Source organism: Papilio polytes, unplaced genomic scaffold (assembly GCF_000836215.1).
Source record: "Papilio polytes unplaced genomic scaffold, Ppol_1.0 DF822733.1, whole genome shotgun sequence".
In the NCBI taxonomy this organism is placed as follows: Eukaryota; Metazoa; Arthropoda; class Insecta; order Lepidoptera; family Papilionidae; genus Papilio; species Papilio polytes.
Genome location: NW_013526471.1, coordinates 1,376,790 through 1,391,103, shown reverse-complemented (window position 1 = coordinate 1,391,103; position 14,314 = coordinate 1,376,790). Strand labels below are relative to the sequence as shown.

At 32.6% G+C, this 14,314-nt stretch overlaps 3 protein-coding genes across 3 annotated transcripts in view; 2 read left to right on the top strand and 1 right to left on the bottom strand.

Moving 5' to 3' along the window:
• Positions 1-2,349: 2,349 nt before the first annotated feature.
• On the top strand, positions 2,350-4,607 carry LOC106105684 (choline-sulfatase). Its single transcript, XM_013286111.1, has 4 exons — positions 2,350-2,633; positions 2,781-3,255; positions 3,339-3,614; positions 3,684-4,607. The coding sequence occupies exons 1-4, from the start codon at positions 2,355-2,357 to the stop codon at positions 4,244-4,246; spliced, it is 1,593 nt and encodes a 530-aa protein (XP_013141565.1). The 5' UTR covers positions 2,350-2,354; the 3' UTR covers positions 4,247-4,607.
• Positions 4,608-4,660: 53 nt separating this feature from the next.
• On the bottom strand, positions 4,661-9,694 carry LOC106105803 (GDP-fucose transporter 1). The gene is made up of 5 exons (XM_013286255.1): positions 9,392-9,694; positions 8,938-9,139; positions 8,504-8,729; positions 6,681-6,973; positions 4,661-5,182 (listed from the first exon to the last, which is right to left on the bottom strand). The coding sequence occupies exons 1-5, from the start codon at positions 9,457-9,459 to the stop codon at positions 4,964-4,966; spliced, it is 1,008 nt and encodes a 335-aa protein (XP_013141709.1). The 5' UTR covers positions 9,460-9,694; the 3' UTR covers positions 4,661-4,963.
• A 952-nt stretch (positions 9,695-10,646) lies between these two features.
• Positions 10,647-14,314, top strand: part of LOC106105662 (membrane-associated progesterone receptor component 1-like) — a 5,893-nt gene continuing 2,225 nt past the window's right edge. Inside the window, exons 1-3 of the mRNA XM_013286086.1 lie at positions 10,647-11,115; positions 11,471-11,620; positions 14,240-14,314. Coding sequence (XP_013141540.1) covers positions 10,806-11,115; positions 11,471-11,620; positions 14,240-14,314 — 535 coding nt within the window. The 5' untranslated portion in view covers positions 10,647-10,805. The remainder of the gene's footprint in view (positions 11,116-11,470; positions 11,621-14,239) is intronic.

Below are 14,314 nucleotides of genomic sequence, written 5' to 3'. Positions count from 1 at the left end.
GAGCTTTGAGATATAAAGAGTTAGAGAATATCAACAGTTAACTTGTTTAACTCTGTATCTAATTCTTTATCTGCAATTTGAAACATTTATTCCTATGCAATACACAAATAAACAATAACATATTGCGTATTTTAAAATAGACATGTTAATTGCGCGTAATTTTTTATTTGATAATAACATCGTATGTTTCCCTAATCTTACTGATTTTAAATTTTATTGCACTACATAACATTAACTTTCACATTAATTTAATTGTAAAATATTGTTCACAATGCCTTACCTGTTCCCCTCCTCTTATTGAAATGAAACTAAGTGAGCAGAATGTGGGTCCAGGGCTTGCTGAATCACACAAGGCGATGAGGGGCCTCTTCGCTGCAAAGCAGTCGCCGTGCTGCGGTGTGGGCAGTATACGGAGCACCCTCACTGTGCCTTGTCGCCACGAGAGTACCTCCTGGGCCTCCCCGGAGTTTGGTATCAGCCATACCTGCACCCCGGAGCCATAGCCCAAGATGAGCAGTAATGGTGACACATCTTTATCACTGTCACCTTCTGGTGTAGGCTCGTTTATATCAGCGGTCTCGAATCTAATGGCACAAATTATATAAAACTTTAATTAAAAGCCTACAGATTATAATAAAACAAAATTACAATTATTATTATAGATAGATTACGAGAAATTTTTAATAGAATGCTTGCTTTACCTTGCCCATTGTATGACATCTTTAGGGTCTACATTTGAAGAAGAGGAGAGTGTGACATCATTAATAAACCCTGACACAGCATCTATGAGGCCTCTGTCGCTTGGCGGCTGTGATGGCACAATCAGGGGCCCCCCAGAGCGCACGTGCCGCGGTGAGTCCGCTGACATATTGGACCTGGACCTATAAAAATTATTCTTATAATTCTACACACAATTGAATAAATTTATGCATTTGAACATATTAATCCATCAAAGGAAATGAAGCTGTATTACAAATGTTAAGATTATATTGTAATTGGGATTTATAAGATTAAATTTTAATGAATACAATTGAAAAACAGCTATGAACCATAAAATATTATGGATAATTTTTTATTTTAGAATTTTACTTATTTTTACTTATTTTAATTCAAGTTCAACTTCACATTAAATAAATAATTAAATTTATATAATCAAAATATAGTAAACATAGTTAAGTTATATTCTTTCAAAAGTGAACACCAATTAGTAAACCATAAACCCTACTTGATTATATAAGTCAAATATCATAAATTCAATGTAAGAATTTAACTTTGCTCAAAATAAGCAATTTTTTCAAACTCTTAATTAATTAATAAAGCACTTCAAAAAAACCCTCTTAAATATTTAAATGTGCATATGTTAATTTTCATTACAATGAAAATAAACAAATGAGCATGTCAATAAGAATGAACTAATTTATATTCAGAATAATAAATTATCATTAAACAAAAGAAAATGAAAATCTTAGATTTGATAGCAAAATTTATTTCAATAATAATTAACAAAATTACATAATTAATTTTTGTTTTTTTTGCAAACTTAAATGGCTATCATTTATACATTATCATGTACTTGAAAATAAAACAAATACGTTTTTAAAACACAGGTAAAGAAATTACAATTTTAGGTCCTATACCCCTAGGGCATTATAGGACAAAGGAAATCGATGAAAGGTTGTTCAAACACAATTTCCATGCAATAAATATGTATAACGCTACATCTCATGTTATTATAACAATACTTTTAAACGGAACTTGTCCTTCACTCACCTTTTTAACTAATATATTTCTCATTTTAGATCCATTTCTGCAAAACAATGTAATTGCGTAGTTTAACTGGCAATTGAAAACAATGACGTCACGAAAAACAAAAACACTGGTACACTATCTCTTACACTACACAGAGGAGTTTATTTGACTTCTTTATCAACTAAATCTAAATTATTTTTGTATTATATGCAAAAAAAAAAACAATACAGCAGCGTTTTTGACAATCCCTACGCCCACATTGAACAGATGATTGAAATGTATATGTATAGTTTATATGTGAAGGTATTGGGTGAGTGAATGTATTTTGTATACAACTATACTTTACATAACAACACAAGTTAAGTACATGGCTACCAACATTATGTGAAAATGGCAAATTGACCTACTATTTAGTAATTTTATTACAAGGTCATTTGTTTAAAAACCAAATTTAAACTTTGATGTACACTAATATAGTTTACTCTAAATCTCTACTTCAAATCTATACTTTTAATGTTATTTTATAAAAGTTAATATTTGAGAAGATATTTGTAAACAGTGAATTGCGTGTGGCAGCACTGGTGTGAAATAACGCGGGAATTTTAATGCAATCTGTGCCCAGTGGTGCACTTTGCAACACAAAGGAAATCAGAGCTCAACTATACGAAGAGAAAATGCATAATCGTAGTTACTTGAACTTATTTTTTTCACACTTGTCTATTGTAATACTGTCAAAGCATTTAATTACAGCAGATTTAAACACGAAGAACATATTATTTTTATATGTAGACGACTTGCGCCATCTACACGATCAAAATGTAAACTTACCAAATATTAATAAAATTGCGGGAAGTGGAATAACATTTAAAAATGCATTTTGTCAGGTAGGTCTCAATAATCACTTTTTATCATAGAAATATAAAAGTTACATTTCTTCGGAATCGAAAGTTAAAAACTAATTTGTAGAAAAAGTTAATAAAATATGAAATCAAGAAATTTACCAATAATAAATGTATTGTTTCTTTCACTAGCAAGCTTTATGTGCTCCAAGCCGAAACTCTCTCCTTACTGGTCGTCGGCCGGACACCTTACGTCTTTATGATTTTTATAGTTATTGGCGCCATGAAGTAGCCAATTTTACAACATTACCACAACTGTTAAAAGCAAACGGCTATCACACATATTCCGTGGGTAAAATTTTTCATCCGGGCGCAAGTTCAAACTATTCGGACGATTACCCATACAGTTGGTCAGAATTACCTTACCATCCACCATCTGATGTATATAAAGATGCCGCGGTATGCAGAGACAAAGCAACAAAACAATTACATAGTAATCTCCTTTGCCCTGTAAAGGTGAATGAACAACCCGATAAGACGTTACCCGATTTACAATCTTTAAAAGTTGCTATAAATATACTCAAGGAAAATAAGTATCTGCCATTTTTCCTCGCAGTTGGGTTTCACAAGCCGCATATACCTTTAAAATTCCCAGCACGTTACTTAGGTGAGCTAAAAAACGTCTAATTCTTATTAAATTTCGAATAAAGTATACCGATGAATCCTAAAAATGCATTGTGTACGTTACAGGTCAAATTCCAAAGAATAATATACATCCGCCAAAGTTTCCCAAAATGCCAGAAAAGATGCCATTAGTCGCTTGGCATCCGTGGCGTGATGTTCGTAAAAGAGACGACATACGGCAACTTAATATATCGTATCCAATGGGTACTATGCCTCCAGAATGGACGTTTAGAATACGACGGAACTATTATGCTGCAGCTCTTTACATCGATGATCTAATAGGAAATTTAATGAGATACGTCAATACTAGTAACACCATAATAGTACTAACTAGCGATCATGGTAACTATGGGTTTTTAATTAAAAGAATAGGTGTTCTAACTTTTTTTCTTCTAAATGTCTTGTTCACAGGTTGGTCGTTGGGTGAGAATGGTTTATGGGCAAAATACAGTAACTTCGACGTAGCATTAAAAGTGCCACTAATTTTTAACATTCCGGGATTTTCTCCAAATATTATACACACCCCAGTTGAACAAATCGACGTTTTTCCAACTATAGCCGATCTAATTGGTATACAAGGAATACCGAAATGTAAGAAAACCAGAGACAAATCTCTATGTTTTGAGGGTAAAAGTCTTCTTCCAATAATGGCGGGTAAAAATCAAAATGGCGGCTTCGCTATAAGTCAATATCCTAGACCGTCAGTGACACCACGTAATAATTCGGATTCACCTCGTTTAAAGGAAATAATAATAATGGGATATAGTATACGAACACAACAATATCGTTTTACTGAATGGATATCTTTTAATAGTACTACTTTCGGAAGAGATTGGAGCAAAGTGTACGGCAGTGAATTATACGACCACTTGTTTGATCCTGACGAATCTAATAATGTGTACAAAGAAGATAAATACAGATATATCAAAGAGAAATTGTTAAAAATGCTAATAGAACAAGTGGAAAATAATTAAGATAGTTTTAAGAATAAATCCAGCGATATTTCTTGTATAAGAGGTAATAGACAGTTTAGTTACTAGTATACTTTATGTTTATGGGTTCATATTTGTAATTCCTTATTATGTTTATCATGAAAATAAAAATACTACAAATACTTCAACATATTATATTTATTACAATGTAATATTTGGATTATTAGGTCTTTTATAAAGTAATCATTAAGGGTCAGTTTTACGAAATATTACAGAAGTTACTATTTGGTAGTATATTATTCTTACGAGATAAAAGACTTATAAAGTAGACGAGGAATAAATATATTTCAACTTACAATACATTCTTAATTATGAAATATTTTATTTAATAAAGGAATATCGAGATAAATCAAAGAACATAAAATAAAGTCAACTTACAACAAAAATTTACATAAGTCCACAGAAATATATATTTTAGTAACATATTTCACATTTAAAAATTATAAATATCTTATATTTAATTTCCTGGGTCAAAACTCCACCACTTTCGTGATTACGCCAATCCCAATAGAAGTCGCATGAGAATCTTATTGGGACGAGTTACAATGATAGCCACGCTATACACATCACACTGGATAAAGCCTATGCTGTTTTACTTTGGAACATTTACATGACTTATAAATTAATCACATACTTATATAAACTTCTAAAATAATATAATATAAAATAATTAAAACAAATGCAATTAAAAATCTACGGTCATACGAGACTTTTTTTCTCTTCGGGCACAGGTTTTCTAGAATTCTCTTCCATTTCAATTTGTTTGAACCTCGCGTACATCGCACTGCTTCCTAATACAATAAGGTTCGAGGACCACCACAGGTAGTTCTTAGTCTCGTTGTACCACTGAGTGGCCAACACTGTCTGCGCGCAGGCTTTTGCCGTACCCGATATGTTGTGCGTTAGAGGTGATGTCACCTGAAAAAATAAATCACATATAAGTACTATTCTACTATCAACAATTCTACTCTTTTGAGGTCGTGGTCAACTTGCGACGAGCGGGGCGGAACCGTCCACAGTGGGCTAAAATGCCGGCTGAAATAGACATTTAAAACTTCAGATAAAATGTCTATGTAAGATTTTAGCCTAGATTATAGATAGAAATTTAAGCCTTTTGTGCCGTTATGCCCGTGACGCTGCCCGCTCGCCGCAAATTTCGTGACCACGGCCTGAGATCTCATAAAAGGTTTGACTTATCATTGAACTGAAATGCGTTATTCGCGTATCGACGTTGTCTCATCAAAATAATTAAAAATGAACCCGCTTTAATCGTAACTTCCAGAAAGACATCAACACTGTTGGTTTTAAAATCTCTTTATCCGCTATAACGTTATTTAAATTGATTTTGAAGATTCTTTCTGAAGCATAAGGAAAATGCGAATATGTGACATGAATTTTAATTTTCCTTATTTATAAAAAACATTTATTCCACAAGCATAACATTACTAAGGTAATAACTGAAGTTCGATACCCAGTGCAGACATAAACAACTGTAAATCAAACCATTAAAGGCAGATAAGGACATAAATAAAAGAATAAAATCGAATCACTTTTTTATCATTCTGCAATCCTGATATACCTACTGCGAAATGTCATTGGCATTATTTTTATTATTTATAGTCATTTTTCCGCATATGGAAATATATTACATCGTCTTAAGCTTTTGTATTCCTACATGCTTAATGCCTGGTTCATCCTTGACCAGTAAAGTTTGTCAATAGCACTTAATTGGACTGGCATTCAACTGGCATAATATAACACTAACTGGCTCCAGTGACTTCGTACAATTCATGTTTGACCTGCGTTATTCTCCAGTTGTATAGGGTATGGGCCAAGTGTAAACGGCACGGGCATAATTTTTTCAGTTTGTTCTAGAATTTAATAAAAGTCAACTCATGATGAACGAGTCAAAAGAATATCTAATAAAATGAAGAGGTAAGATTGGTATTTTTGTATGTTTGTAAGCAATAAACTCAAAACTAGTGATTAATAATTGTTTTAGTACTAGCTGTTGCTAGCGACTTCGCCCACGTGGAATTAAAAAAAAAAACATAACATATCACTCACTGATAACGTAGCTTTTTAATTTTTTTATTTATTTATAATATTAGTATATACTAGTATGCTACATTATCCCTTAGTAATGTAGCCCATATTTATTACGTCATAAAGAATAAGTACAATTTTGGAAAAGAAAGTGTCACCCGAGCAAATGGCAAAAAACGTAGTTACTAATACGTTTAGGGAACTTTGCAGGTATTCTGTTTTATCCGTGGTCGCATCACGTATCGTGCAACAGATGAGCCGTTATCTTCATAATAAAAACGAATTTACTCTCCAATAATTTTAAAGAAACTTATCAGAATTAGTATTGTATAAGGAAATATTACAAAGAATTAATATGTTTAAAGCTTACCTTTATTTGCAATGACGTCACATATCCAATAGCGAAGCCGCACACTCCACCAATGACCATCTGCACCCAGAAGAAGGTACTGTCGAAGCCTGTATACTGCACTAGCACCCCAACCTCCCCGTTGATCACGATCAGCGGCAGGAACAATATGATCGAGTACGCATTATTGTAGTACGACAGCAGCCACACTTCCTGGTTGACGCTCGGCAACACTTTCTTAGTAAATATCGAGTAGAGTGATAGCATGAAAGACCCGATAACTCCATATATGGTACCGAGTAGGGAAAACGATCCTGTAAATGAGAGCGAGCGCTGACACTTCGTACAACACTACAATGAGCAACCACTTCATATTCGAGCCGCGCCAATACTGACTCGATCGCACACCACGCGTTCATCTTTATACCTTTCTTGTCTCACGTACGTGTTTAGTTGATAAAAACTATGAACTGTCATAATCAGCATTATAAACAATAAAACAAGGTCAACTAACCGCCTATATTTATGCAATACTAGTTATTGCCCGCGACTACTTAAGCGTATAATGATAAAAAAGTAGACTGTGTTTTTCCCAACTATCTCTACACCTATGACAAATTTCATCGAGATCTGTTTAGCGGTTTAGACTACAAACTTTAACATCCTGCCATCTATCTAAACGCATTTTTAATGTGAATAAGACGTAATATCTTACGTTACAAATTATCGTAATATATCGCCTAACAATTAATAGGCTCAAAGGGTTATCTGTTTAGGACTTCTAATGTCATTAGTTAAGGATGGTGGCATGTTTCAATAATATTTAAAATCATACGAGATGAAATGCCGATGCCACGTATTCTAAAGTGACGAATCATCTTTTATCACGTAAATACGATGGCGCAATACTACGTAAATATTGCGTCATAATTTTTTGGATAACCTGACAAACTACTACTGCAGTACAGTTTTCCTTCGACCTTTTGTCTATTGTCTTTCTGTTATTTTTCGATTCCCAATGATAATGGTAATATGTGATTCGACCCTTAATATGGTAGAGGCATTTGAATTTAAGCGCATTTTCTTATAAATCACTAGGTTTCAAAATGTTCGATCGATATTAGGAATTATTGGGAAAGGTCGAGAACTATATTGCCTACTTCTTTCTCTTTTCCACGCCTGTTATCAATCCAAGGAGTTCAATACCTGATGTTCGTCACGATAGTAAAGTCAAAACCATTTAAATGGTCATATCTTTTTACTAATTATCGTTCGTATCTTATCTACCGGCAGAATAAAGCAATGATTATTATTTAGGTTAATAAATGCGGCAAACGCTTTAATGAACCTTTTTTTTAATCTTAAATTCGATACTTAAGTTAGGTGTAACTAGAATAATTAATCGAATATTTTTCCTTCATTCGACATAAAAAAACAATATTTAATAGTTTCTATATGTTTAAACCAATAATTAAATTTAAATTAACTTTGGTAGAATATTTTACAAATGCAAAGGGTTTACACTATTTTAAACTTCAATACAACTTGTGCACTACACTTAGAAAAGCGGACTAAAATCTTACTAATATTATAAATGCGAAAGTTTGGATGGATGGATGTTTGTTAGAATTAGTAGCCTAAACTGCTAAATTGATCTGGATGAAAATTAGCATAGATGTAGAGGATAGTCTGAAATACAGATAGGCTATTTGTATTTGTTTTTAACATCATGCGGACGGTGCCGTGGGCGAAAGCTAGTAGAATTATAAAACTGGGGACAATTAAATGACATTGCCACCTATTTTGTGTTTAGTTGTAAATAAAAATGAAAAACACATAATTACCTAATAAATTCTCCTGATCTACTCCTAAATAGAATCCAAATATAATGAAAGTGCAGCACAAAACACATCTCAGAGATGTGGACTGTCGTAGCAGGAGCCAGCTCAGCAGTACATTGAAAACTGTAGTCAGAGACCTTCCAATATAGTAGAAAGCCACACCAACATACTTCAAGCACATATTATTTGTTGCTATCATTAATGTAAACATTATGGACAATGGTATCACCTGAAATACATAAATATTTACTAAGCAAAAAAACAGACAAAATTTCATTTTACATAATTGTTTTTTAACATAAACCTTACAATTCCTGATATAACTCTAGACGTAACAAGAATACACAAGTGGTTTAATTTTTAATAATAGACCCCTTGTGAATTACTAATAATATAAGAGACTTACAACAAAAACTAATAACTGCAATATTTTTTACCTTTTTAACAACTTCTAGATTCCATGGTGAACCTTTTGGAAAGTTAAATACTCCAGGTATTCCTCCAGTTTTACTTAATGTAAAACATATAGTAAAAGACACAACACATTGGAACCATGTAATAAATAGAGGGGCGTCCAGTGATACTGAGTCACTGCTCAATAGTGTCTTGTTAACAAATACTGTAGCGATGGACACAACCCTGAAATAATACAAAACTTATATGTACAAAAAAAAAATGGTTCTGTAGTTATAAATATTGCAGTAAGTAAATTAAGTTAGCTGGATTACTATGACTATATCTCACATCTTTTCTTTATCAAAAGTGTGTAAATGTTATAACAGTAAAAGAGTAAGACACATTTACAGATTTGTTTGCATTTTTATTTAAAAAAAAAAACAGAAGTGTTTCACCTAAGATTTTGATAATGTATAGTAAATTGTATTTACTCACCAATAACACGACACAACAATAAATATTTTTATATATCTAGAACACAAATCACCCTGATGCTCCTTCATTTTTAAAACCGTCGGTCTCTGTTTATAATTTTCACGGTAGATCAAAATTACTTGTAAGTACTATTTGGTACGTAAAATTTATTAAAGACACGCCGACCATTCCTGTATTATCTTATCTATATGTAAATTGTAATGTATACCTATTCAAGTACAATTGGAGTAAAAGGAAACTAATAATTAACTTTGTATTTTTTGTATGTAAACTGTAAACGCATTACATGTCAAAGTCAATGCGTCAACTGTCAAATTGAAATTGTCAATTTTGTCTATGGTTATAGTTACGCACGATCGAATTGATTGAGCTTCGTTGGTCGATGAATCGCCAAAAATCACTATCGATTTTGACCTCTGGCGGAGCTTTAAAGTTAATGTTGATAAGATGAAAAAGAAATTATCGGTATGTTAACAGTGGTAGAGTCCGCTTAACATCTTCGCACAAATGGGTCGGTTCGCCAGGTGGAATACCACGACCACACAGAAAACAGGTGGGAAGTGGAAGCAATTTCACATTTCGTCTGATGCGTGTGGTGGCGGAGGCCTTATTTTAGTCCCTTTCCCTTTCCACCCTTTTCTTAAAAGGAAAGCATGGGAAGGGGAAATGTCTTCTTTATGTGCGTCTCATCGTCCGTCAATTAAGGGTAGGCAACGGCAACGCATCTGCAATTGCGGATGTTTATGGGCAGCGGTCTCTTTCGGTAGATTCTGGTGGCCGCTTGCCCGTTTGCCACCTTATAAGGTATAAAAAAATGTGTTATAGATAAAGCTGAATTATAACATAGAAGACAGATTAAATGCATGATATTTCTGTATTTTTTACACATGTATGATTTTGACAATTTAGTCAATTAAACTGAGGTTTTGGTATAAAGATGTTTGTTAAAGGTTTCTAAGAAACAACAATATTAGAATACTTGTAAATCTCTTTAACACTATAGACGACACTGGCCATATTCCATTTGTTTGGCTCAAGTTGTTACTCTGCCAAAGATTCCCAATGTTAAAAAATGTAGCGAATATAGAACCATTTCATTAAAGAGCCATGTTCTGAAAATATTCATAGACGGATTTATGATAAATGTAAAAACATAATATCAACATATCATCCGGGCTTATTTGTTTCGTTAGTTTAAACGCTTTTCTAAAAATCGATTTTATGTGTGTAGACATCACTACTCGAAATTCGACATTTTGAATTGTATTAAGGGTGACGTCAATCACCAGTGATTTGATTTGAATGATTTTATTTATTAATTAGGTAGACGCACAGTTCACACTCTCTTTGCAAACGGTTAAGTGTAAAACTACGAAAGTATTATCTTTTTAACCGTAACTTTAAGTTCTTAAATATGGAGTCTGCGCCGGAAAATAAAATCCCCGAACCTGAGAGTTTTTCGCTTAGTAATATCTTTTTTGAACTCATATACAGTCCCGTGAACTTACTTCTTACTGTGATTATTATAGTGTTAGTGTATAAAATATATAAAAGCAAGTCTACCAAAGTTGTTAAGGAGGTGCTGGAATTACCAAAACTCCGTAAAGATATGACTGTTGCTGAGCTACGGCAATACGATGGTTCACAGCCCGATGGCCGAGTGCTTGTAGCGGTAAACGGCTGGATTTTCGACGTCACCAGAGGACGTCGTTTCTATGGTCCCGGTGAGTATATTTTGTCGGTAAGTGTAGTAATTCAGGCTTAATTATGAGAATAGTTAATTAGATTGATGAAGGAGCTATGCAAGTGTTTATAAATAGAATTGACACAGTGAGTCAGTGTTTTATCGCCGCCCGGTTTTGTTATGCATTGCAAGCATGCAATTTGGTTATATGTATAACAATACCATGTGTTATAAATTTCAACTAAATTCTAATAAGATTTTTCAAGTATAATAGCTACTATTATTCTGTATTTTAATATAAATGGTGTAGTTTATTATTTGATTGCTTAAATGTTTGTCAAGTTACCTGCTGCTAAACATGCATTCTTAATTTAATCAATACCATTATTTTAAAGGTGGTCCATATGCAGCATTTGGTGGTAAAGATGCATCAAGAGGACTTGCAACATTCTCTGTTACATCATCGGACAAGGAGTATGATGATTTAAGTGATCTCAATTCATTGGAAATGGACTCTGTAAAGGAATGGGAGGCGCAGTTCAGAGGTAAATATATTTACATTATTTACTGCAAGACAAATAAAGTAAAGCAGAAATGTGCCAGGACTGTACTAAACAGAAAAATGTCTACAAATCCTACTTAGTTATGAGTGTGAATGTTTTCATTATATCAACCTCATCATCAGGCCTTGTCCCTTTCGTTTCATAAACTTGAATGACATAATATTTATTGTCAATTCACATGATGCCAATCTGACCTCACACAAATTAAAATTAATAGAAATACCATTAAAATGTAGATTGCTTGGGTTGATTTTTTTACATAAACATGAATTTAGAAAATTCAGTAGATAAATAGGTAGACCATGCACCATTAATAGAGGAGCTACAGGTTTATATTTGAAATTCATGTTTTATGCAATGTTGTAGATTATTACATAAGCTACTATGTGTTAGAGTTTTCCCCATTATATACATATTCTTATAGTAAACTTATATAACTTTGTTCAATGTAAAAAATTGAAGAGGAAAAAAACAATCATTTTTTGCAGTAGTACTGTTTTATATGCACAGAGGTTGATTTATGAACTTGCATGATTTCAGCCACTTTTAAGAAATAACTTGTGTAATAATTCCTTATTCAAGCAGGATGGTAACTAGAAATAAGTACAAATTAACAAATAGTTAAGAATTTAATTTTCTCAGTCATTAAAGTATTTAAATAAAACCACAATCTTTGTTGCAATATTTTATGGTTTAAAGATAAATATAAACAAGAAGCATACAAAGCCATTGTCTGGATGCACTGCATGTCTTCAAATTTTGAAATACAACTCTTAAGTCTAAAGGCAATAGAGATAAAATTGATTAACATGATTTTAAGTACTCAAACTAATACATTGAGTAAGATGAAAAACATGCAAATTTTACGACAATATATTTTAAAATGAGTCTTAACTTTATGTAGTCAAGGTATAAAATAACAAGTTAACAAGCATAACAGAACTTTCAGCTGTTTTAAACAAGGCCTCATTTATCCAATACCTTTCGTAATGTCCTTCTGCACCAATATTTTTTGCAGAAAAAAAATTGAAAGTAGGTCATATGTGGAAACAAGTTTAATTTTGAAGATCGGTTTACTTTTAAATTACGTTTCTTTAATGTAACAGTAAGACTAACAGCATGAAAATTATAATATCGATACAAGACGATTTTCGATGTAGTTCTGCTTTCTCTACCTACCTCAGTAAATAAAAATGGAACATATCATTGTTTTCGCATTTAGTAAAAATAGAGTAATGTTTAGTCGGAATTTGTAGACTAATCTTCTCAGTTAAGTATTCTTTAGCGATATCTTGGCAATGTTGTAACTTGTTATTATCTTGAGCTTTTTTTAATACACTATTAAAATGTGGAGTCTCATATTTAAATACTTTTATAGTTTCTGCCTTCCAAGGAAAATTAATTTAGAAAGAATATACAAATGTGTGGAGATGTGATATCTACCTGTTTGTGGAAGAATGTTCATGACATGACATTAAAACAGGATATATATTGAAATTTTTTTTTTAAACTTATCTTAAAAAACTTGTATGCAATGATTTTCTTATCAATGCATGTTTTGTTAGATATCTTGTCTGGCAACAAATATGACCATACTTTATCTACCCTCTATCATTTATCGCAGGCGACACGCCTAAAGATAGATCTTATAGTATATATAAAAAACTTTAGATATACTAACTGTCGCCCACGACGCTGTTTGTGCGAATACTACTTTAGATTTGTATTACTTTATGTCCTAAATAACTAGCACTAAGACGGAAGAACCCTGGCTCCAAGACTGGCCTAGAGCCTAGTATAGGAAACAGTTGATCGCCCACTATTTTGTTATAACAAATTTTGTAAAGACTTTATAAATAAATCTTTAAATTAAAATAACAGTAGACTGTGTGTTCTAGAATGTGTTCTGTCTGTAAGTTTAAGCCTTTCTGGGCATACCTTCTAACAAAATACATATCGCATTTATAATGTTAGTAACATTAGAAATGTATAAAGGTATACAGCTACTCATAATAATGGCCTGGAGACATAATAAAACTAAATTTATTTCGCTGGAGTAATATTGAAGCTCGTTGTTTATCGTAACGTATTCAAGGTCGTATACGTGAATGTAGATTAATATTTATCATATTATTATACCTGTTTTGTTTATATCCTTTTTTTATCATTTACGTCTGTTGGTAAAGATAATTTTCTTTAATAATAAAATAATATGACCGGGAATCCACAGAGCGAAACCAGTTCTTTTAGTTGATATCTAATGTACTGATGTCTAAATGTTACTGGAAAGCTTCATTATAACTCAGTAAACTTATTTCGTACTAATATTATAAATGCGAAAGTTTAGATGGATGGATGGATGTTAGAGTTTGTAGACTAAACGGCTGAATGGATTGTGATTAAGTTTGGTATAGATCTAGAGCATAGTCAGGAACACATAGACTACTTATTTTTTTTTTTTAATTCCACTTGGACGGAGTCGTAGGCGAAAGCTAGGCTTTATTTATGAGTAGTTTTTTTTTAAATTCCGCTCAGACCATATCCCTAGTCTTTGGATAATTGCTTTTTAAAACTGACATCCATTCTATATTTAATTTCCAGAAAAATATGAACTGGTTGGCAAGCTTCTGAAGCCCGGGGAAGAACCAACGAGTTACTCCGACGAAGAAGTAGAGG